This window comes from Sapajus apella, unplaced genomic scaffold (genome assembly GCF_009761245.1).
Source record: "Sapajus apella isolate SASKATOON/1434 unplaced genomic scaffold, GSC_monkey_1.0 scaffold2, whole genome shotgun sequence".
In the NCBI taxonomy this organism is placed as follows: Eukaryota; Metazoa; Chordata; class Mammalia; order Primates; family Cebidae; genus Sapajus; species Sapajus apella.
In genome coordinates, this window is record NW_022436942.1 from 38,775,665 (window position 1) to 38,802,100 (window position 26,436).

General features: G+C 33.8%; 1 protein-coding gene across 12 annotated transcripts in view; it reads right to left on the minus strand.

Annotated features, from left to right (window-relative positions):
* The window catches only part of PPP1R12A (protein phosphatase 1 regulatory subunit 12A), a 158,053-nt gene that overhangs the window by 17,715 nt on the left and 113,902 nt on the right, over positions 1-26,436 (minus strand). For 3 of the 12 annotated variants that reach the window (XM_032296396.1, XM_032296410.1, XM_032296388.1), the window contains exons 10-20: positions 20,001-20,117; positions 19,414-19,629; positions 18,149-18,243; positions 17,359-17,463; positions 16,285-16,452; positions 15,709-15,885; positions 9,178-9,268; positions 7,524-7,724; positions 7,115-7,283; positions 4,889-5,010; positions 2,749-2,814 (exon numbers count right to left, since the gene is read on the minus strand). In XM_032296396.1, coding sequence (XP_032152287.1) covers positions 2,749-2,814; positions 4,889-5,010; positions 7,115-7,283; positions 7,524-7,724; positions 9,178-9,268; positions 15,709-15,885; positions 16,285-16,452; positions 17,359-17,463; positions 18,149-18,243; positions 19,414-19,629; positions 20,001-20,117 — 1,527 coding nt within the window. The remainder of the gene's footprint in view (positions 1-2,748; positions 2,815-4,888; positions 5,011-7,114; positions 7,284-7,523; positions 7,725-9,177; positions 9,269-15,708; positions 15,886-16,284; positions 16,453-17,358; positions 17,464-18,148; positions 18,244-19,413; positions 19,630-20,000; positions 20,118-26,436) is intronic. The other 9 variants (XM_032296420.1, XM_032296401.1, XM_032296465.1 and 6 more) reach the window with 7 other exon arrangements.

A 26,436-nucleotide genomic window follows, 5' to 3' on the forward strand; every position in this document is an offset into this window, starting at 1 on the left:
ATTCAAATTGAGTAAAATTCATGAACTAAAATGTCTACATTTCAAACAAAAACAATACATCTCACCTTATAGTCTACACTTACATTCACTGATTTAAATTTTAAAAACAAAAAGTCCAGTCACAGAAATCACTCAAATTCTATTTGTCTTTAAAAATCATGGTGTTATCACTGATTATTATTACTATTTTTAGGACGAGATGTTATTCTGTTTCCCGGGCTGGAGTGCAGTGATATGATCACAGCTCACTACAGCCTCGACCACCTGGGCTCAAGTGATCTTTCTGCCTTAGCCTCCCAATTAGCTGGGACTACAGGCATGCACCACCACAACTGACTAATTTACTGTGGAGACAGAGTATCCCTGTGTTGCCCAGATTAGTCTTGAACTCCTGAGCTCAAGCAATCCTCCCACCTCAGCTTCCCAGGGTGTTGGGATTATAGGCATGAGCCACCATGCCTGACCTATCATTATTTAAAAACTTAAGAATTGTGGTAAAAACCACATAATACACAATTTACTGTGTAAACCATTTTTAGAGTATATAGTTCAATATTTTAAATTAATATTCACATTGTTGTATAAAAAATCTCTAAAACTTTTTTATCTTGCAAAAATAAAACTCTATACTCACTGAAAAACTTCCTTTGTCCCCCTCTTCCTAGCTCTGGCAACTATGATTCTACTTTGTTTCTATGATATCAAAATAGGTGAAATCACACAGTTCTTGTCTTTTTGTAACTTGCTTATTTCACTTAGCATAATATCCTTGTTCCCTAAATTTTAAGATTAATTTTCCAAAGTAAAAATATCCTTTTTTTAAAGATAAAAAACATTAAAAAAATATCAAAACTTATAGTATTGTAAGTTCATATAATGGTATACAAAGTTCCTCTGTAATTCCTCATCCCTCCATGCTCTAGATAGGAACTATTATCTAACCAACCTTTTTTGGACACATAATATCTGTGAATATAGAAAATACTGATCTACGCACATACATTGCATCTTATTTATCTATATCCATTCTTCCTTTTTCTAATGATGTAGGATTTACTAGGTTTAGGTGAGATGACATGTAGCCCATGTTGGTAGCAAAATGGCTGCAACAGTTCAGTGATAAGCCCTGTCTATCCTAAGCCAACTATAATCCCATCCTTATGAGCTAAATCAGCCTGAGGATGAAGCTGATACAAAGGACTGCAGAATATAACTGAAGTACAATAAATTTTCTTGGTTTAATCTGGTTTGAGTTAGGTTTTTGGTTACATATAACTGAAAGAACTCTAAACAATCTATTTAAAATCAACAAAAACTACTTAAATTGCAACTAAAAAAACCTTTTCTTCCTAGAAACAATATTCTTCATCTTAACAAATTTCATATATAATTTTAGCAGTAAAACTTAAAATACAATATACATCAATATGCTTCAAAATTACAACTTTAAAAGCCAGGCAATCTCTCTTCCACTCCAGCTTGGTGGGGGCTGGAGTCTGAGTGATAAGGCAATGAGAGGTGTCAGCTTAGGATGGTTTACTAATTTCCTCCCCTCTTGTTTACCTGTCCATTGTTTGTCCCTGCAAGATGGGAATTTGTAGGGTACCAGTGGGAAAGAAAGATGATGAACAAGTTGATAGAATGTAATAAAGAAGGGGCATAGGTAAATTGTGGAGTGCTGACAAGTGATAGGCAAAGAGTTTATGTACCAAAACTTTAGGCCTGCAAATAATTTAACCTCAGAACCAATTCACTTCTCAATCTGTCTGGCCACCTAAAGCTAAAAGAAAATTTTGGGGTCAAAATAGGCAAACTTGGTCCTAAAATAATGTTCATAGTCACCTAGAACAGGTAATCAACTTTTGTTCACTTCTTATTACTGTAGCTCCTTGCTGACTAAAAAGAAATGTGATAGCTCTATTAAGGAACTCCAACTCAAAATGAAGAAAATAACATTAATATGACCAGAATGCTGTTTCAGGCTAGACAGTGTCTGGTTTAGAACTCGTGTTGTTCAGCTCTATCCCCATATGAATAGAAATATTCAAAATATTTTAGCTTTCTGCACAGCCAAACAATAGGGTAGGGGCTGAAGGGAATTTTCAACCCTTGCTGGCTATGCAGCCTTTTCAATTCAAACTTGCTTTAGGCCCTTCATCAGTACTGAGAGGAAAAAGATGTCTTTAAAAAAAGACTGTTGGGAAGATAATTGTGATTCTGAATATAAAAATCTGTTGGAGACTCTAAATTTCTAAATATATGTAAAAGAAAGTTAAAAGACGCTTATCTTCTCCAGAACATAATTTTGAAATAAAATCTACAGAAATAAAATCTGAGCCTACTACTTCTAGATTTCCACTACTTTTGAGTATTCTTCAGATATTTTCCTTTGGCCAAGGGTACTATTTCTTTTTCTGCTTTTTCTTTTAACTCCAAGGGTTAAATGACATACAATAAATTACACCCACTTAGAGTGTACAATTTGGTGAGTTTTGGCAGTTCTGTTTATCCATAAAACCACCACTAAGATCAAGACTCAGAACATTTCCATCACTTCCAAAACATTATTTTGTGACCCTTCCCAGTCCTTCTAATCCTGATCCCCAGGAAAACACTGATATTGCATACCTAACATGTAGGTAGAGTATGCAATAACTGTTTTGCATGAATAAATATAATAAAACACAATTTAAAAGTAATTCTTAAAAAACATGAATACTTCTCAATACAAAAAGTAATCGTATTTACCTGAGTTTCTTTCTTATTGGATCCCTCTTCTGAGTCCGATTGCTGTTCCTGTTCGTTTTCATCACTCTAAAAATACATTGCCAATGTACTTTAGGAAATTTTACTAATAATTTCAAAAATTATTTTTAAAATAATTTTTGGGAGTCCTTATCTTTCAGAATATACTTGAGACATTTGTAGATAAAATGACATGTCTAGGATTTTCTTCTAAATAACATGGGAGTTGGGAAATGGGGTGGGAATTTAGCTGAAAAAATAAATACTTGGGGTAAGGCTCTTTATACTACTCTCCTTCTATACAGTATATGTTTAACTTTTGTATAGTAAAAATCAAAAGAAAAACAGAAAACTATTTTTCTATTTCCCCATATGTTCTTCCTTTACTTCTTCATCATTTATGTCTGATTTTTCCTCTCTTTTTAAACTTTTAATAGACATGTGCACTCTTGATTCATCAAGTCCAATATATATTTTGTCCACAGCATGGACAATGCAAAGATATGAAAACTCTTCAACTCCATTTAATACTTTCCCATATTTTTGTGCTACTGTTTTCATATGCCTTAGCTCTTTAGAGATAAAGGGGAACATATAATGAGAGATGGGTCAATTTAACAGGAAGACAGATGATTCCATGTTCATTCACCAGAAGAATGGCTAGTTAGATATTTTCTTAAAAAAAATATTTTTATGGCTGGGCATGGTGGCTCATGCCTGTAATCCCAGCACTTTGGGAGGCTGAGGCAGGTGGATCGCCTGAGGTCAGGAGTTTGAGACTAGCCCGACCAACCCCGTCTCTAATAAAAATATGAAAAATTTAGCCAGGCATGGTCACGAGCACCTGTAATCCCAGCTACTCCAGAGGTTGAGGCAGCAGAATCACTTGAACCCAGTAGGCAGGGGTTGCGGTTAGCTGAGGTCGTGCCATTGCACTCTAGCCTGGGCAACAAGAGCGAGACTCCGTCTCCAAAAGAAAAAAGTTTTTTTTTTTTTTTTTTTTTTTTTTTTTTAATAACAAGAGAAGTAAATCTACTGCTACATACAATAGCATAGATATATCTTATAAATTTAATGAGTTATAAAATTTATAGTTCTACTCATATGCTCTTCAAAAACAGACATAGTTAACTATGGTGTTAGAAATCAGGGTACCAGCTGACTTTGAAAATGAGAATGATAGGGATTGAGGAGAACATGGGGGCAATCTACACTGCTTTTTTTTTTTTTTTTTTTTTTTTTTTTATGAGATTCTCACTCTGTAGCCCAAGCTGGAGTGCAGTGGCCCAACCTCTGCTTCCAGGTTCAAATGATTCTTGTGCCTCAGCCTCCCACGCAGCTGGGACTACAGGTGCACACCACCATGCCTGGCTAATTGTTTGTATTTTAGTATAGATGGGGTTTCACCATGTTGCCCAGGGTGTTCTCGAACTCCTGAGCTCAGGTGATCCACCAGCTTTGGCATTCCTGGCATTCCAAAGTGCAGGGATTACAGGTGTGAGTCACTGTACCTGGCCTACATTGCTGTTTTCATTCATCATTCTGAGTGGTGATTATGTAGATATGCTCCCATTGTGCTAATCCATTATATATGTATGAATTATGTTTCTGAACATACCATACTTCAATAAAAGGTTTATTTTTTAGAAAATGGAAACAAAATCAATGAATAGCAATGTCAGGCATACAATCAAGCAACAGGAAAAACATTCATTTTTACAAGACTGTTGTAATTTGATAAGCAAAGCACAGTTTCTATTTAGCATGCTTTGAGATGGAAATAATCTGTAATATAGATGTTATAATATTTATGAAAATGAAATTAGTCTCCTTAAAAATTCTTTAAAGATGTTTTACAAAAAGCAGTTTAGCTATTATAAAATAAAATAATCAATATATACACTCTGAGCTTCAGACATTATTTCTATTGCATAATTATGTCAGAACTCCTGCTTTTAAGTAGCACCAACAATCTAAATAGTTAACTATCCTTATAAAGAATTTTTCTTATTTAACAACTCAACTCAGAAAACATAGTGATGATTTAAAGAATACATAACCTAAGGCATATAAGAAATTATTAGCATGTACTTTTGGACAGATCAATAATACTATCAAATATTATACTTTAATAGGTTCTCACATCTTGCGTCCAAAATGAAACTCCTGTAGATCTTCTTTTCTCTCTTGGTCGCCGTCGTTCTCTGATTGATTTAGGTTGTGATTTATCTTCTCCTTCTTTTTCCTCTTCTCTTTTTTCTCCCTCTGTTCAGGATTGCAATGAACCACACACTAGCAATATATCTTGACAATATTTTGCAAGGTAATTGTAAAAACAATTCTAAGTCAACCTCCTTTGTGAAACATTCTAAATTTCTCAAATCAGAATTAATTTTTGACCTTCTCTGAGCTCCTATACATTTGATTTATTATTTTATTTTATTTTTTGAGATGGAATCTTGGTCTTGTTTCCCAGGCCAGAGTGCAATGGCGTGATCTTGGCTCACTGCAACCTCTGCCTCCTGGGTTCAAGCAATTCTCCTGCCTCAGCCTCCCAAGTAGCTGGGATTACAGGTGCCTGCCATCATGCCCAGCTAATTTTTTTTTTTTTTTTTTTTTTTTGTACTTTTAGTAGAGACAGGGTTTCACCATGTTGGCCAGGCTGGTTTTGAACCTCTGACCTCAAGTGATCCTGCCTGCCTCAGCCTCCCAAAGTGCTGAGATTACAGGCATGAGCCACCGCACCCAGCTTATACATTTGATTTAAACATGTATCTCTATCTCCCATTAGATATGTTAAGGATCATGATAAAACTTATCTTCATATTCCTAGTCCTAAACTAAAAATGTTGTTTAAAAGACACAAATATTTGATAAAATGAAAATAATGAAACCCTATAAAGAAGAATGGGGTTCTAGTTATTAATGCCTGAGAAGAAAATCGTTATTATACTCAAAGCTGACACTATATGGAATAAAAACAGTTCTTAATGATGGAAAAGCTAGCGGGAATCAAATAAATTTATTAGTTTCTGCTTCTAATATTGCCAGTCTTTGCCAGGCAGTGATACAATATTCACTTCATTTCATTTCCATTAGATAGTATCTAACAGCAAGGCTGTTTCTTCTGGAAAATGTTTACTAAAAACAAATCGGCACAAAAATGTTAGTTTTAGTATTTCCATTTCATTCCTGAGACGGTTAAAATGGCTTCAGACTTACATACTAGAAGAATATTAGAGACTATGAATATGTTAATAAATATAGATGCACATGAAACAAAATGATTTTAAGACGCCCCAAAGAGAAATTTTCAAAGCTATTTTGGAATAGGTTTAGGGCAAAGATCTCAAACTCCAATGCCCACAGCAGCTATCCAGGTAATATCAATGAGTAAAATGGGCCAGGGGACTATCCAGGGGTATGGAAGGCAGGCAGCTGCTACTACATAGCTCCAGCTAATTGTTGATATGTGAGAATTTAGATCTAGTGTTGCCGGATCTGCCAACTTTTCAAGAAATGCCAAAAATATGAAGTTTGAAGTGAGTATCTCTAATTTTAAATGTTGGTTAAAAATTTTCACAAACACTATGCAGGCCTTACTCATAGCAGTTTAAAGAACTGAAATAACTCAATGACCAACATAAGAAAACACATAGCTGGAAATTGGGAAAAACTTTATTTTCTGGTGTTTATTCTACATTATTACGGATATTTATCAGGCCTAATACAATAAGATTTAGACTTTAAAATATAAAAAGCCTATAATTAAAAATAATTTTATTTAGTATTTATCTCTGATTTAAAGTAGGAATTACTCAGCATTTAAATAGAAAGTTTATATTAAAAAAATAGGAAATGGTAATAATGAGTATCAATATGCCAATATATAGTTGAGAAAGAAATGTATTTTTCAAGAAATAAGCGTAAAAAATGTGTTTTAGTGAGCTCATTACATGAATTAAGTAATTTTAGTTTACAACAATTTCACAAAAAACATTTAAATGATATGATCTCCACAGTAGGCAAAGAATAGCTTAGAGCATCTGAGAAGTACTACATTAATAAACTTCTTCTAGAAATAGTCACCCATCAGTTCAATATTAACTTTTCTTTATAGGTGGACATGAAGATTTTGTGACGCATTGGGTTATAAAAATATTAATATCAACTGCAGGTCATATTATTTTCTATATCTGCTTTCTACTTTTCTCATTCTCAACCTTCATATTCTTTCTGTTTAGGTTCAATTGAATCACAAGTTAGGATGTTGCTCCTTTTTTGTTCGAATTATTATTTAGGAAACCCTAATTCAAAGGGTTATATTATACGAAGAAAGTAAAGTGTTTTCAAAATTTGGTATTCTTACCTCTTTCATTTTCTTTTGTTATTCCTCTGGAGTAAGCAGACGTTATACCTACAAGACTATTTGGCCTGTTTAGTTGACTTGAAGCATAGAGTGAACTGCTTATAGTAGAAAGTGAAGAGGATGGAGTGGTTGAACTTGAAGTTGATACTGGCCTATAACGCTGATAAGTCTGTGAAACATTAAGATCAAAACCCATTTGAAACATTGAATACAAAAACATATAAAGTATTTAAAAATTCATTTCAAAGAAAAAGTAGTGATCTAATCACGCCAAAGTAATTCAGATTTCCAGCTAAAATTCTCTGAAGTATTTTGTATATGGTTTGTTGGTATATAAATCTCTTGTATACTGAGGACGTTAAGAACTGTTCATATCATTTGATTTAAATGTGTTTTGATATACTGTTACCTCATCATACGTTCTGGAGTACTTTTGTTTATATTCATCTTCTCTAGATGTTTCTGACTCCTTCTTTTCTTCTTGTTTCTCTTTATCTTGTTTTTCTTTTTCCTCTTTTTCTTTTTCTTCATTTTCTTGTTCTCTGGTTCGGGTGGAACGACTTCTTCCTATAGTTTTCTCAGCTTCTTGAAGATCAGTTAATGTCACTCCCTGCACACAGAAAAAGATCAATATAATTATGAGATGCATTAAAGCTTGTTTCAAAGGAATATTTTCGAAATGGATATATTATATACAAATGCATTAAAAGTCAAATTTGCATGTTTAGAATTGGTTTGCAAATGGAAACAGCAAGTTACATTCATTCTATGAAGAATCACCATTAGCAAGCACAATGATAGGTAGCGGGGAAGATATACATGTAGATAAGAAACCACCTCTGTATTCAGAAATTAACAAAATGGTAAAATATATGACAAATACTTCATGCATATAAGTGTTCCCCACAAGTTCAGAGTAGGGAAGAATAGCCAACATATATACTGTTTGTATATTACATTATAAATATTTATGTTTATATATATGTATGTGTGTGTGTATATATATATATATACATGCACGATAATTGTTAAGGCTTAAAAGAGAGTTCAATAAATTTTTCAAGATTTGACCTTGAAGAACAGGTTAGATTTCAAGAAGTGAAAAGTATAAAGACAGGGCCGGGCGCGGTGGCTCAAGCCTGTAATCCCAGCACTTTGGGAGGCCGAGGTGGGTGGATCATGAGGTCAAGAGATCGAGACCATCCTGGCCAACAAGGTGAAACCCCGTCTCTACTAAAAATACAAAAAATTAGCTGGGCGTGGTGGTGCGTGCCTGTAATCCCAGCTACTCAGGAGGCGGAGGCAGGAGAATTGCCTGAACCCAGGAGGCGGAGGTTGAGGTGAGCCGAGATCGCGCCATTGCACTCCAGCCTGGGTAACAAGAGCGAAACTCCGTCTCAAAAAAAAAAAAAAAAAAAGTATAAAGACAGAAAAAAGTATATTAAGGCCTAGCAAATAGTTCAGCTTGCAAGCTAAGTAATAAGACAGCTGAATCTGGACTGTGGAGCTTCTTAACTGTGGGAAAAGAGAAAGGTACAAAAGTATACATCATATTTAGCATAATTAGAATGGCAAAGAGGAGGTAAGGAGATCACCAGCCTGAATGGCATTTTTTTTCTTACTTGAACATTAGCTGTTTAATATACCTAATACAAGAGCCTATTCTCTGCCCCCCCGCTTTCCAAATACTCAGTTATTAGGCATCATATATGATTAATTCATTCTAACACCAAATACTCTGTGCCAGATGCTGCAGTAGAAATAAGGATTAAAAAAAACAAAACAAAAAAAAAAAAACACCTCAAAAAGACACAAACACATACGCTAATTAGATGAAATATAATACTAACAGTAAAACCATACAAAAGACTATGGGAGAATTACTAGAGCAACCTAGTAATACCTTTTAAGGATTACTTAAAAGGTATTTAAAAATACCTTTTAAGGATTTACTCATACTATATACTGACATCAATACTTTCACAACAAAGTGAAAAAGAGAAAGGTAATATGTTTTACATGCTACTTATGTAAGTTGTGTATATTAATTATATTAAATATACCTGTGTTGATCTTCTAGATTGTCTTGCTTGTCTAGATCTTGCTTTTCTTTGGGATTCAGACTCTTCATCCCTAACAGGAGTGAGGTATGATCTACAGTAATAAATAAAAAAATCATTAGTTGAAAATATAATACCTGTGAATGTAAGTATCTTATCAATGTAGATGAACAAAACCTACAAGTTTAGTATTTCAGTAAGTTTTAAGGAAAAATCTTCAGAAAATGGTCTTTGAAATTCAATAATGCAATCTGATAATTTCTTTTTAGATTGGAACTAGTTATATTTTAATTATATTTTAACATCACATTTTAACTTCCTAACTACATTTAAAAAAATCATGTAATTTAAGATGAAATCATTTTAAAAGAGGATTTAGAGAACTGAAGATTAAAAGTTTCAGCTCTACCGAAAGAAACAGCAGGATTTCATTGTGCCCAATTAAACAGAATGGATAAGGAGTAAATTTTTTGTTTGTTTTTAACTGAAGGTTCTCTTCTCCAGCCCTGAAAATATCCCCTAAAAGTAATAATCTAAGCATCTTATTTAATGACCTTCTAAAAGGGGCTTTAAATTCCTCTCACCTATAGTATTTTCAAATACTGGAAGACAGGCATCAAATTCCTTTCTAAATCTTTTTATTCTCTAGGACACACAGTCCTAATTCCTTGAATCTTTCCTCTTAGCCCCTTTTTGGCTCCCTGAAACATCATCTTGGATGATAATAATTAGTATATATGAGAAGTTATTTGACTAAATTCTATACAGTGTTTTCTTTCAGTACAATGGTTAGGGCTGAATGCAGCATTAGGTTATGAGATGATGCATGAGTACACCACACTCTCTGCATTTTTTTTTTTTGAGATCAAGTCTTATTCTGTGGCTGGAGTGCAGTGGTGCAATCCGGGTTCACCACAACTTCTGCTTCCCAGGTTCAAGTGATTCTCTCACCTCGGCCTCCAGAGGAGCTGGTACTACAGGCGAACATCACCATGTCCGGCTAATTTTTGCATTTTTAGTAGAGACAGGGTGTCGACCATGTTGGCCAGGTTGGCCTTGTACTCCTGACATCAAGTGATCTGCCTACCTCGGCCTTCCAGAATGCTGGGATTACAGGCATGAGCCACCGCGCCTTGTCTCCCTGCATTCTTGTCAGTGTGTTTTACTAATGATGTTTATGTCAAACAACATACTTTGAGTGGTGCTCTAAAAAATTCAAGTGCTTTTTATATATAAACAGCTTTTAAATCAGCACGTTACACTTGAGTAACTTATTTTCTGATATGAAGAACAGGACTTGGCATTTATCTTCACTAAATTTCATCTTATAAATTTAAGCTTATGCTTCCTCTTGTCCAGGGGTACGCACCTTTTCAAAAGCATGTAATTTATGTCAAAAGTTAAATAAGGCTGGGTGTGGTGGTTTACACCTGTAATCCCAGCACACTGGAAGGCCGAAACAGGCTGACTGCTTGAGCCTAGGAATTTGAGCCCAGCCTGGGAAACCTGAGGAAACCTGTTGCTACAAAAAATGGAAAATTTAGCCAGGCATGGTGGCACATGCCTGTACTTCCAGTTACTTGGAAGGTTGAGATGAGAGGATCACCTGAGCCTGGAGATCAAGGCTGCAGTGATCTGAGATTGTATCACTGCACAGCTTGGGTGACACAGTTGAGACCCCATCTCAAAAAAAAAAAAAAAAAAAAAAATTAAATAATTAAAGAGTCAAACAAGCAAAGATATGACAGAGCCCTGCAGCACAACATGAAGACTTTCCTCTGATAATCAATATTACTTGGGAAGTTAAATCATCAACGCCTCATCTAATTATAACAACTAGCTCACATTTCTCAGAGAACACTTACAAAAGTAGAGTACAGTTGATTGCTGAACAACACAGGTTTGAACTATGTAGCTTGGCTTATATAAAAGTTATACCAAGTGTGCCTGCCTCTTCTGCCTTCTCTTCCACCTCCTCCTCAATGTGAGGAAGAAGAGAATTCTGACCTTTATGAGGACCCACTTCCACTTAATGAGTAGTAAATATGTTTTTCTTCCTTATGATTATCTTAATAACATTCTTTTCTCTAGCTTACTTTACAGTAAGAATACAGTATACTATACATATATAACATACAATATATGTGCTGATCAACTTACCAATGTTATTGGTAAGGCTTGCAGTCAATGGTAGGCTATTAATTTAGATTAGAGGGACTCAAAAGTTTTATGTAAATTTTTGACTGCACAGGGAGTTGGTAGCCCTAACCCTTGCATTGTTCAAGGGTCAACTGTATATTTTCTATCCTGTTTATTCCATGTCTCCCCCTCTCAAAACCCCAGGCAATGATCTAGTAAATTTTCTTTATTCATATGCTACTTTTAAAAAAGGCTCTTTCTTGTTAGCTTTAGTATTCTTCTCAATTTGTAACTTATTTTTTTTGCCTCTCTGACACTATTCATACAATCATTACAAACTTCTGAATTTTCTGTGGGTTTTATACCTTCTCTTCTGTGTCCTTTAAAGCTCTAAGTTCAGCAGATACAGCACATCTTCAAACATCCTTAGAATCATCCGCTGTTTTTTCTAAACACTTTTTAGAGAGCCCTCATTCATTTATATAAGAAAATCATATTTCTTTCTACAGTCCTGAAATATTTGGAATCTGTTTCTCTAAAACTAGAATATATGACATTATTCTTAGCATTCACCTCCTTAGAGAATTAACTCTAAGATGACCAGGTCTTTTCTCACACAAAATCTTAGTTGCCTCAATTTCATCAATCAACTCTTATTTCTTGCCTAAAATTAGTTCAGAAAACTGGTTCTTCTTGCTGTTTCTACATAATTACATTTGTAGCTAAGAAATTCACAAGAGGGAGTTTTACTTGAATGGGACATCCAACAAACTTACAGTAAGTTGAAAACTCCAACACTATTATACTTTGACTTTAATTTTGTTTAGATATAACAGATGCTATTTTTTGTAACTATTATAGTGAGTTTCCTGGGACAACTAATTCAAAAGGAATAAGAGAATAACTAATAATCTTGTTATTAAAATTTAAGAAACATTAATTCTGGGATATAAGAAGGGCTTGGGCTTGTTTGTTATAGAAAATGATTGTATAAATTAGGGAAATGCTACACATTCTATCCTTCTTTAGGAAAATTACAGTAACATATTAAAAGATCTGAGATATAATGAAGGATGTAATCTGTATAACTTGGTTTAATTCAGTATTTCCCAAGACCATTTAAATAGAGAATCCTCCTCTCCTGTCCTATTTTGTGGTGTAACTAGTAAATATGGAAAAGTGCTCCTAAGAACAACAGCCTGGAAAATGTGGTCCAATGGCTATTTTTTTTTCCATTCATTCATCTAATTTATGTATGTACCTATTATGCAATTTATTACGTTTTGGACTTCTACCAAATGAAGAGGAAAAAAAAGGAGATGAAATCTTAATGTCACAGTTAATCTGGTTAAACAAAGTTTATAGCAGGCTGAGTACAGTAGAGTATGCCTATATTCCAGCCAAGGTAGGAAGACTGCTTGAGGCCAGTTATTTGGGACCAGCCTAGGCAACATAGCGAGACTCCATCTCTACAAAAGTTCAAAAAATTAGCTGGATGTGATGGCACAGCTGTAATCCCAGCTACTCAGGAGGCTGAGGTGAGAGGATTGCTCGAGCCCAAAAGGTCATGGCTGCAGAAGCATCATCACACCACCACTTTACAGCTTGAGTAACAGAGATCCCATCTTAAAAAAAAAAAAAAAATTCACAGCAAGACAGATGGGTGCATGTTATCACTTTTGCATTTCATGAACTGCTCTGAAACTAAGTATGAACATGGACTACTGTCAAATTTGACTACAGTCAAATGTTTCATAGTTAATTTATAACAGTGAAACTTGCATTCCCACTTGGCTCTTTTTTAGCACCATGGCAAACAGTACTATCAACTATTACACTCTCTCCCAACAAGCCTGGATTCCTTTTCAATAGTTTCAAATTGCCACAAAAGTCTATAAATCTATTATACCTGGTTTCACATATGCAAGTTAGGGGGATAAAAGTTACTAGCTGGAAGACTTATAAAATCTGCACCTGCAGGTAATTTTAATTTTCCATATATTATTCATCCTAAATTAGCATAAAAATATCACATCAATTTATAATATAAACACATTTCTTTTATTTATAATTACCATCTAATATTCAGTTCCCTTCTCCTCCTTTGGGGTACCTATCTAGAGTAGACCTCTAAGAATACAATGTAGAGAAGAAAAATAATTTATATATTTTATGTATTTTTAATTGCAAAGAGTTGACCATTAAAAGACGGTAGAATATACCCACCAAACTCCATTGTTGCCTTTATTATTGCTGTATCATTCTGACGTACTGCATCTCTTTCTTAGAACTAGACAGGGTATATAATTCTATTCCTTAGATGCATACCATTTTCTGAGAAACCCAAAGGGTATACCTGTGCTGACATTTTTTTTTTTTAGCCACATAAATCACAAATGCGGTGATTTATATCCTTAAATCACCAAATATACTTTTTTAAGGCCAATTTTAAATCATATACATTTCAGAACCATTGATGGAATTTATGGAATTTAAATAAAAGACAACTAGAAGAGGACAACAATGTATTCAAGACTGCAAACAATTATTTCACATGGAACAAAACACAAACATTAATATCACTGCAAACATCATTGAAACAAGGTAAGACAAACAAAACCTCTATAATAGACCAGAAAAAATGTCATCAGACACATTTTTATTCTTATGCTATTAGAATCTGCTGTGTTTAAAAATATATCCAAGCGTTTAATTTTCAATCTTCAATGTCTTCCAACAAAACTAATTAGGACTAATTCTAAAAGTCAAAACTCAATTCTCTTCAGCAGAATAAACAATCTGTTGGGTTAAGAATCATAATTTGTTCTGAAACAACTGATGATTCAAGGGAGACATTTATTAGGTTTACTCACTGGAGAAATTTCCAAAAACACTGAATCCTAAGAGACAGAAAAGATTCTAGCGAGACTCTGCCTCTTTTTTTGAGTAAGAAACCAAGAACTTCTGACCCTTCTTCCTCTCAACAACCCCAACCCCACCCCCCAAAAAAGCAAAGTTCTCAAACTTATTTCCTTAAGTTTGATTAAATGATGGATACTAATTTCTGTTGGCTCTATGGTCTTATTGAGAGCACTATGACAGCCTAAAATGGACTTAAAATTTAAAGGAAAAAAGTGAAGAATAATTAAAATATGACCTACACTGGTACTCAAATCACAAAATAGTAACCACTTGCAGTGGCATTAAAAGGTACCACTAAATTTCACCATAAAAATAGAAACAAACCCTAAATATAGACAAAAATTAAAGTTGCGATGATAGAAAAAAAATAACACTACTTTTCATATATTTAAACACAAATATTACTGTGAGGCCATTACTGCTACAGGCCAGGCACTTCACTAGGCACGAGAGAAAAAGAACTCTGTATATGATTACTATGTGACAGAAATAAAGTTAATCTGGTCAGTATTTTAGTTAAAAAAAATTAGTTATATTGGTTAACTTAATTTTGCAAGAATAAAATATAAAAATAGAGAATACATTTGGTTTCTTGAGTTTCTTTTTTCAAAAGGAAAAAAAAAAAAAAGCTAGGGACTATGCATAATATAGCAGAAAGAACTGAACTACTTTTCCTGCAATCTTGGGGCTGGCCTCAGCCCTCACACTCAAAAACTATACAAAAGTAAAATAGTCACGTATTATCTCCAGGTCTCAGTTTCCTTCTGTAAAGCAAGGAAATCCCAAAAGATAGTAAGCTCCTTTGCACATCTATGATTCCATGCAAACAGGTGGCAACAGAAAGAACTGAGCAATGTTTTAAAAACATTTAAGCACACAAATAAATTTAGACTCTTTGAAAAAAATCTAAATAAGTGCTTTCTACGTATCAAAGATAAAAAAACTAAATGAATGTATTCAACATACTTAAAATTACTTGGCTTACACTTATGCACAGAAGCCTTACCAAGAGAATCTTCAGATGAAATTCTCAAAATCAACAGGAACAAAACAGTTCAACATCCTTCAAATTTCTTAATAATGGGAGGAAACAATGAGAAAAATAATAAAACTTGTTTTTGTCATGTTGCATCTAATTTTCCCTAAGTGTGTTGTATGTATTCAGTTCTTCATCAAAAAAATTTTTTTTGAAATAAAACAACTTTAGAAACTTAAAATGTTTAAGTAAGAAAACAACGGTCTTGCTCACTGGCTTTAAATAAAAACATTACTTCTGTCAGAGGTAGGTCACAAGCCTAAATACAAATAATTGCTAGTTGTGTCAATTTACATAGTTCTGAGCTGAGAGGGTATTTCACTGATTGGTCTACTGGAGAGATGATCATCAACCTCACAAGACTTTTTTTTAAAACAATAAACAACTTTGATCACTGGGCAAGATATATCAGCAGTACTGTTAGGACCTTTACACACCTGCGTCTCTCCCTGACCTCTGTTGTGGAGGAGACAGTGCCAGCAGTAGTTGTAGTCAGGGTTGTGGTAGAAGCTGCAGCATTTACAACAGTTGGAGCAACAGGAATGGTCACTGATGTAGGAACACTGTCCTTTTCTTTTTCAGTACTATCCTCAGCCCACAAACGATTTGAGGTACTATAGCATCATAAGCAGCAACACAAAAAAGAGAAAAGGAAAACAGCTAAACAATGAAAGCACTTTCTAGCAGCTGAAAAGACATGACTACAGGGATGGATTTTTTTTTAAAACGCAAGGTGAGACATCCTTAAATTATGAACCAAAAAGCTCACCCAGAATTGTCAAAGAGAGAAATTTACATTTTAAGCAGTCTAATTCAAGGTAAGTTCATAGTTCAGGAACATAAATTTTCCCCCAGTCATGCATAATTGCCTCATTTTGGAACCAATTTTTGTTTATAAATAAATTTAACAAGATAAATGAAAAAATCCAGAGCCCCACAATCTTCTAAACAAAAATGCATGCACATACATAAGCACACAGTAGACCTGAGCACAAAATATATCTGTGACTTACCTGCTTTGTGTGCCTGCTGAGGAAGAACCGGTTGTAATCTTTGTAGTAGTGCTTGTGCTGGAAAGCAGGCTTTTCTGAAGCCCAGCTGCAGAGGTAACTGTTGGTGTTGATGTGGTGCTTGGAACACTAGAACTAATCAAATCATCTTGTCTTCTACCAAAGGAGCAACTAAACAAAAGAGTCATATCTATATAGGATGTGTCTGTATGTGTGTTCTATAATTAATGTCTATACATTATACAAAGTACAAGGCTAGAAAAAAAATCTTTAAAAACTGTGTTCCTAAATACACCACCAGCTCCAGCACCAACAGTTGCATCTACAACTTGCTAGAGTTTAGATGATTTCACTAATTTGGTAGTGTATCATTTTAGTGCCTCCTCCCAACATTCTCAACAAGACTCAAAGATGATCTGATATTTCACATTTCTGAAACTATTCCACACCATATGGTCATGCCAGGCTGACCCTGAAAAACACACTTTGGTTTTGTTTTACCCAGGGAAAACAAGATGTTGACATTTTTTGAAGAAAATTATTTTAGCAATGGGTCAGACACCTAGGAAGTGACCAATGCCTACATGATACTTGTTCACATCTTACTTGTCTTTTTGGTTGCTTTTAGTAAAGAAATTGTCTATAGGGCTTTTTTTCCCTCTTCAATATGATATTATGAACATTCCAACTGAAAGCACTTCCATAGCTCTAAGTTCTAGTGCAAGCCAAATCTTTCCAGATCAACAATGACAACTAGATCAATTAAGACACTGGCCTGCTTAAGTTGTTCTAGACAATGAGTTCCTTCTAAAGGAGTTCCTTTTTAAAATATGTAACAGTCTAAAAAATATTTCATAATATTTAAAGCTTAATTATATAAAAGAAGGGCACAAGAATAAGTTATCACCCATCTTTAAATATATATTCTGTGTTCAGAGTAAGTTTTATTCAAATAACAAAAGCCTATAATATTTAATAAAAACACCTATTTGTTTAAAATGATGTTAAATTGAGGGCTCCAAATTGCCTCATATTTTTATAAATGAATATATAAAAATCACTTAAGAATAATATTACCTTTTATGATAGGTTGATCCTTCATTAATTGAGCTATTTTTTTTAAGATCATCTTCCCATTTTCTCCTTGTATATGAACTACTTGTTCGCAAACTTGAAGAATCTCTGTTAAAAGAATACCCTTCAGATTCTGGTAGATAACTTTATAACAAGATTAAGAAAGCTGTACACTAGTAAATACTAGTATAAGTTGAAACCAGTAAAATCCATTGAATAGACACTTAGGAATATTTATCAAGAAGATAAAGTAATTTCAGTACTAAGATCTAAGGTATAATTTTCCCCCTATATTTAGGGAGAAAATTCAGTTATTTACAGAAATATACTTTTTGATCACAAAATACAAAGTAGGGGAGATGCCTACTTTAACCTCAGAAGATCTACTTTACTGTATATTATGTGCCAATAAAAAACAATGCTTATTAAAAATATATATTAACATATAAGATCGCTTATGAGATCTTGGGGGAAAAATCACAAAACTGGATATTATAACATGATTACAATTATATTAAAAAGTTCTCAAATTCTGTAAGCTGAAAAATAGGAAGAAACAAACGAAAATATTGACAATGATTAAGGGCGTTTCTTCCCTTTTTCTTTCCCCTTTCCTAAATGTTCCAAATATTTAGAGAACTTGTACTAGTTTGTGACCCCATCTCCTTCCACTTTCCCCTCACTCTGTTCCAGCCACATATTCTTTGCTATTTCATAAACATACCAAGCCTGCACCATGCTAGATAATAAATATTTTATAGTGAATGCATAAAGGAAATCAAAATAAAGTCACCTGTTTTCTTTCTCTTCAATGTCAGACGTACTGGCTAGTCGTCTTGGTATTGTAGGTGCAACATATGCAAGCCTAGTTCCTTTACTATCTTTCTCCTACAAAACAGAAAAAAAATGAGTAAAAATTAATTGTGTACTGATTATAGGCAATGCTAAAAGTATTAAGGTTATTCAATAACGTATAATTACATAGCTATCATAGTTTACAGTATTTCAACAATTCCTAGCTAAACTTTAAAATGAATGACAATCAATAATCAGCCGGTTCAAAGTTGTTTTCTATTTTAGCCTGGAATTAGATGATATTTTAACATAAGAAAGGAAAAAAATTCCTCCATATTTTAATGACTTTTTCTAAAACTTCTATAACAGATTAAAGTAATACTGTGTCATAAACAGAAATACCTTTATTTTTTCCAGAGAAATAAAGTTTCAAATATGGTCACTGAGAAGTCTCAAGTACTTATACAAGTTACTCAGAACCTATATAGTCAATGCTCTCAAATACATCAAAATAGTCAAAACAAATATTATTTATATTTACCCAAATATGGCTGAGAGTGTATAGAGACAAATGACACTCTGATTCATTCTTAGTATGTGGGCAGAAAATACTGGAAACTAATTGCACAATAAATTGATTAAAAAGCAAAAATACTAGAATTACTTGTTGAGAAACTTGATCTGAATTTCTGATACAAGGAAACATTTCTAAGTAGAGAAAGAAAACTGTACGGCAAAAAATAGTCCAAGCACTGAAAATGCTGTAGAAATAAATAATAGTATTGAATAAACTGTGATACATTTTATATAATGCAATATTAATACTAACGCTCAAAATCTATGTTATTAAATTTACTCATTAAGACAAAGTTGCTTGTAATACGGTAGATAAAATATTTGCTATTTTTTGCAGATACTGAACAAATATAACGTATGAGTACACTAACATTCTAGAACAAATATATTTCTATATTTTTTAAACTTCAGAAAATTTCTTGAATCATAATAAATAATCCTGCTCCTTAATACAGTTCTATCATAAATTCTCAAGTAAGATAATAGATTCCTTTAACTGACTATAGTCCCCTAATTTATGTTTTAGGCAAATACATCTGATCTTTCCAGTACTTATAATACTGTATAAATTGTACTTGTCTTATATAATTCATTAAGGTATTAACTTGATACCTAGATCTAAAGATCACTAGCAGAAACTCTCCCAGATTTGAGTTTTCATAGAAACGAGACTGTGAAATAGATTACCTTTTCTTTATTATCCAAAGACGAAGAAAGTCTGGGACTTGAAGCTGAACGTGTAACACCTGCAGTATCTTTTTCTTTTTGACCCTCTTTTGATGCTGTGATTTCAGCAAGTGCACCGTAACTGCCGGTCTTTCTAAGACCTAACCTCCAAGTTGCAGGAGACTCATCTTTTCTCTCTTCTTCTTTGGGAGAAATTTTTGTAGCTGTAGTTGGAAACTGTGTTTATTTTATTTTTTAAGGAAAAGAAAAAAGAATTTTCAAAACTGATCAGTCCTTAAATTGGAAACAATAAGTTTACAGATAATATATTTAAAATTATGGTTCACAGTTTCATGATAAAACATTTTTACTAAATAGGTTAATGTCTTAGTAAATAATGTAAAGATCTAAACATTTTAAAGAAATAGACCACCTTCCCAGGGGTTAGACTTAAGAAAACACACTACACACTTTATATCACACAAAAAATTATGATGCAAATACAGAAAACAGAAATGAGCACACCATAAGGACTTAAAACCATGCATCTTTGGAACCAATGTTATGTTGTAACCTAATATAAATTCTTGCACATAGAAATGCCTCACCATAGATTTTTCACCCTTATTGGGCACAAGAACAATGCCAGTTTTGCGCAAGCCCTGCCTCCATGATGCAGGATCTACTGATTCCACCACAGGCATGATAGGAGCAATGAAATCATACTAAAGCCAATTAAAATAAGACAGGTAAAGAGATAAAGATTGAAAGCATGAAAACAGAAAAGGGAAGTTATAAGCAAAAAATATTTTCTTCATTTAAAAATAATTTTGTAATAAATTAAAGCCCAATAATAGGATAATGATCCAATCTTTAAAAGTCAGTGGAACAAGTTCTAGCTTTAGCATGAGATAATCTGAAAAAAATCTAATAAACTTCTAAAGCAATTAAAGGCATACAGAGTAGATAGTATAGAATGTGAGTGAACAAACTACTGCACTTTTTGTTTTTAATCCATTCATATAATCTGGTTAAAAATTTTATATCCAACACAATCAACAAAAACTAGTAACTGATATTTTCTAATTATAATACTTAATATTTTTAACATCACAGCCTTAAATTTACCAATTTCCCCACCAAACATTAAATATTTCAACGATAATAAAAACTAATTTTATGTACGAATGTTTATGCTATTTTTAGGGCTTTCCAACAACCCTAAAAATGCATAGTTCACTTCATCAACTTCACTTCTAGAATTTATATATTCAACCACAGTTAACTAGAGATTGGTGAATATAGCAACTAACTAGTTGCTACAAGGTATTAATAGGGTATTAATAGTTGTTAAAAAAAATCCTTTCTTTCATATCTACTGCCAACATTTACTATAATTAGCAGGTTAATAGAGCTTGTTAAGCTCCCATGGTGATGCTTAAGGGCCACTTCATGGATAAAACTGTTATAAGATACACTTCTGGTACTTCCAGTAATGAATTCCTATCAATAGGGTCTAAGCATTCCTCAGTTCCTAAAACATGCACCAAAGTGCTCCAGGGTATCCCAACAAAATCACAGGGGCTCTGAAGAATATTTTAAAGTCTTAAGAGAAGCACAGTGACATCTTATAGACACTGCACAAACTGCCATTTTGATCACATTTGCACCAAACTACTTCATGAGGAAACAGGTATTTCTTTTCACCAGTGGCACTCTGAAAAAAACCTACCAAACACTATGGGCTCCAATAATCAAGAAAATTTGGGAACTCTAATATTTTGTGCAATATGATAGGTATTGAGACAACTCCTTATTGATTTGTGAGATTACAGGGCTAGACTATAAATGTTAGGCTTTGTGGCTCACAGATAATATTAATATACAAATTAATGAGTGTGGCTGAACCCAATAAAACTTTAGGGACAATGAAAATTATTTGATTTTTTTTCTCCAACCCGTTAAAACCATTCCTTGCTATACAAAAACAGGTAGTGGGCCAGGTGCCAACACCCACATTAGGTCTCCCACCTCCTCAAAAACAAACAGCCTTGAAACAAATGTTTTCTCCTATGATAAAATGGCCAGAGATCAGATAACATACACTGTTAATGAATGAAGCTAACAATTAACAAGTATTTACCAGTGTGTGACCCTCAGCTAAGAACTTCACATGGGTTATCCTGTTTCAACTTTATAACCACTCAATGAAATACCACTATTACTGAATTTCAGAGTTGAGAAAAACGAGGCAGTACTATCAATTTTGAAATGGGCATTTGTTATTATACTGTAATGGCTGATACACTTCCACTCTGCCCAAAATGAATTTGGATTGAAGTACTGCTTTATATGTCTAAAGGCTCCTTTTAATTTTACCTGGTACATAAATAAACCTTCCTGAAGTACTGAGCTATACCTCCTCCATGAAACTCTCTTCTTTGGCTTTTTTAACTGGACGCCATCTTGACCTTCTTTTTCTTTGGACTCTGACCACTCCTTTTCTTGACTGGGGTGCGTGCGTGCGTGTGCGTGCGTGTGTGTGTGCGTGCGTGTGTGTGTGTGTACGGCACAACTTTCCCTGTGCTAGTGCTAGCCCTCCCAGAGTCTGCTCTCGTAGCCCTTCCAGAGTCTGCTCTCGAATTTCTGATATTCTTTCAACTTTCTTTTCCTGGGGGTTAGGAGGAGGATCTTTACTTCTTCAGGCTAAATATTAATTGTAGTTAGCTTATTCTCAAATGTGTTATTCTCCAGTCTAGTCTCCTACATTTCCAGTCCTAATTTTTTATTTACCTGTAAAGTGTACAATCTAGAACTATAACTGAAAACTTGAAACTCACTATGTCTAAAATAAAACATCTTTACTTCCAAACCATCTCTTCTTCAGTTCCCTATTTCTGTTAATGGAACTAAGCTTATCTCTTCAATTTCCTATGTCTGAAACTTCACAATTATGTTAGACCTTCTTTGTCATTTTCCTCCATCCATAAATTATGGGTCAAGTCTCTAAATCTCCCCCTCTCCTACATAAGCCAACAGCCACTTCCCTAGTTCATATTCTTATCATTGTGGGCAACTTCAATGACTTTCTAATAAGCCTTTCTCAATCAGCCTCTTATCTTCAAATATATCTGTATACTGCTGTCAGAATAATACTCTAGAAAGAATAATTCTCTCACGGCATTCTTCAAACATCTTCCATGACTCTCTACTACTTATCAAATAAATTATAAAAGTGTTATCCTAGAAGTGAAGACATCCCACAATGTGGCTCTACTTTTCCTGTTTACTTTGTATATATGCACCCTATACTCAATCAAATGGACGAATTAATTTTTCCTGCCAAATTATTCCATATTATCTCCACTTGCTTATATTTTCTTCTCTCTGTTTCAACAAGTTATACAGACCCTTCTCTCAGTTGGAGTACTATCTACTTGAAGGTTTATCTAAAATGTCCTGATCCTATCACCTTAAGTCAAATATAATTTCTTTTCCTTTTAAATCATGCTACATCTATACATTTCTATTGGAATACTTTATAGGCCCACAACACATAGCAGTCTTTTGTTAAATTATTAGTTACTGCACTAAATTCAATTAACCAGCACACTTTATTCCATAAAAATTCTGAATTTTTACCATCAAGTAAAGAAAATACCATTTACATTTTATTGGAATGTATACCCATAGAGAAAATAGACAATCTGTTTTCAAGATCCCAACAATGCTTATTTTGACTAGACTTATATAAACTTATTGTTAGTTAACAATTTTAACACAAAATCAAACTAATGGTTTTATAGATAACAACTCCACAAATCATCAGCTTGATATTGCTATAGAAACAGTTCTTTAATTTCAGCTGAAGGATTAAATAATTAAGGGAAGACCATTTAAAGTAAACACAGCTATCTTTCACCATAGTTACCCCGAGTTACTAAAAGAAAATAAGTGAAATTTAAAACTGTATGGTGTGCTTCCTTTTTTGTGATTTTGCCATGAACACATGTGCACACACAAATAGTTTATGTACTGGGGGAGAAAGCTGGAGAACTTAAGATAACCTTGTCTAAATATCAGAAGTGGAGTCATGACTGGGAACCTAAAAATAGGTAGAACTCTTTAATTGCAACAGCTTTTAAGATGCAATTAGAAATTAACAATGTGTTTATGGACATTTTTATGTTAGGTCACTAAAGTTACAGATAAATTTGAAAAACTTAAAAAAAACACTAACATGCTAAATTAAAGTAGAAATAGGAGTATAAGTATCACTGAATATTACAGGTTTTAAAAGTCATACAATACTAAAAAGAAGCCTCCTTCCTCATTAAAAATAGTTCAAGCCAGACGTGGTGGCTCACACATGTAATCCTAGCACTTTGGGAGGCCGAGGCAGGTGGATCAACTGAGGTCAGGAGTTTGAGACCAACCTGGCCAAAATGATGAAACCCTATCTCTACTAAAAATACAAAAATTAGCTGGGTGGTGGGTGCCAGTAATCCCAACTACTCGGGAGATGGAGGCAGGAGAATCACTTGAACCTAAGAGGTGGCAGCTGCAGTGAGCCGAGATGGCACCACTGCACTCCAGCCTGGGCAACAAGAGCAAAACTCTATCTCAAAACAAAACAAAACAAAACAAAACCAGCAAATCTTTCAAAATTTTTACACGATTGTTTTGAATAAAATTTAGTTACAAAACTTTAAGAATAAAGAAACAATATAATATTCAAAGTAAGTTACGATGCTTGAAACTGAGAATAAAATAGTTTCTAAATATGCAAATTCAGAAGCAGGTGTTATAGTATTAATTGCAGAATCAAGAGTGATTTTGAATAAGAACTTTTACAGCAAAGAGATTATTGGCCTACTATACTAACAGAGGTTATAAAGCATATTTTTTTTTTCAGTTAGGGCATTAGGTATAAATTGAGAAATAAATCGTCATAAATGTTGGCTACACATGAGAAAAAGAAAATTGAACATAGGAAGCTAAATGTAAGCATTTGACTACAGTAGGCAAGAGATTACTTAGCCAAATACCCAAAAGATAGAGAGCCAGTGCCGGGCACGGTGGCTTACGCCTATAATCCAACACTTTGGGAAGCCGAGGTGGGCAGATCACAAGGTCAGGAGTTCAAGACCAGCCTGGCCAAGATGTTGAAATCCCATCTTCTACTAAAAATATAAAAATTAGCCAGGCGTGGTGGCGTGTGCCTGTAATCCCAGGTACTTAGGAGGCTGAGGCAGGAGAATCATTTGAACCTGGGAGGCAGAGGTTGCAGTGAGCCAAGTTCGGGCCATTGCACTCCAGCCTGGATGACAGAGCAAGACTCCATCTCAAAAAAAAAAAAAAAAAAGCCAGTTTCTTGCCTAGATATTCCAGGGAGATGGAATTTCAGGGAACTTTTGATAATCTTACAGTCTAAACAGATCAAAAGATGCATACACAAATTTAGTACTCACTGAAGAAGTATATGGGTTCTAGAAGTAAAATAAATTTTAAAGCAGTTTATAGTGATGCTAGTTACAGCATAACAGTCTTCAAAATTTTGCAGAAAACCCGCTTTTAAAGAATTTCTTATTAAAGCATACATAATTATTATCATATGAACATGAGTTCTAACTGAATTCAAGAAGCCCTCAGTTTTGGAATATATAAGGTAAGATAACTCATTCATACAGTTTCTCAATATTCAAACTATGTACCAATGAAACCCATACATTTCTACCACTAATAATTTATATTACTGCCTTCCTTGGGAAGAGTTTTAGAGAGGGATTATTACTAAGAGTAGGGACTTTTTTATTCTGTAGTTTATGATTTCAAAAAGATCTATATTTTGATCACCTAAAGCCAAATCTGAATGTTGCCAAGACTGACAACACAATAGAAATGCTATGAGGATTAAAAAAAAAAAAAATCAGTTCTTAAACTCATGCAAATAATGTCAGATGAACAACAAAATAAGAAGTCCAAAGGCAGCAAAACACAGTGTACAATTCAAGTGGACACCTGATTTTAAAAAACAAACAGCTAGAAAGTCTTGAAGGACAACTGGGAAAATCCAGTATGTATATTAGTTATTAATAACATAAGTAATAGTTAAATTTCCTAAGTGTGATTATTTTGAGAATGAAGGATAATAGCCTTGTACTTAGAGGAGATACATACTGACATATTTAGGCATGGATACATACTGACATATTTAGACATGAAGTGTTATGATGACTGCAATCAATTTTTAAAGGATTTGGTTTAAAAAAAATTATGTGTAGACCGAGAGGGAAATGAGTATGCTCATCAAAGATAAAAAAGGACTGGTGAAGAGAAATCTTTTTTTTTTTTTTTTTTTAAAGAGACTAGTAGGTCAAATGTAAACAAACAAAAATCCTTAATTGTCAATTTGGGTTAAAAGAAGGATAGGTTCCAGAGAAGCCCGAAAAGGTAAAGTCTTGAAAAGATCAACACACTAACTGGAAAACACTGCTTCACTGGAGAGAGGAGATGAGAGGGATGGAGAACAGACAGAGAACAGAAAAAGAAAGAAGAGGAAGAAATGAAACTAACATTTTGAAAGCACACCCAGGCTGTCTCAACCAATTCTTACAACATTAACTGTATTTCTCTTTACTTGGTTTTGTTATACAACAGGAAGATAGTAAGTAACTTGCTAAAGGTCATAACAACTAATAAGACAGAGTCAGGAGCTCATCTTCGGTTTATCTGACCTCAGAGATCATGCTCCTACTGGCATACCAAAGTTGCCTGCCTAGTGCTTTGTACTATGAGTTCAAATAATTTAGATTCTAGTTCTCTCACTGACTCATGGTAGTATTTTTTGTAACTTACTTACCCTTGTGTGAAATTATCAACATGCACACCTCTACTTAACAGAGATAAAGGATAGAAAACCTGAGCTTCTCAAACTAAAAGTTCAATAGGAAAAAAAAAAAAAGAATACAATCTTTTTTAATATTATTAAAATTTTTATTTTTCTGCCATTAACTATCAACTATATGTAATATTTGTTAACTA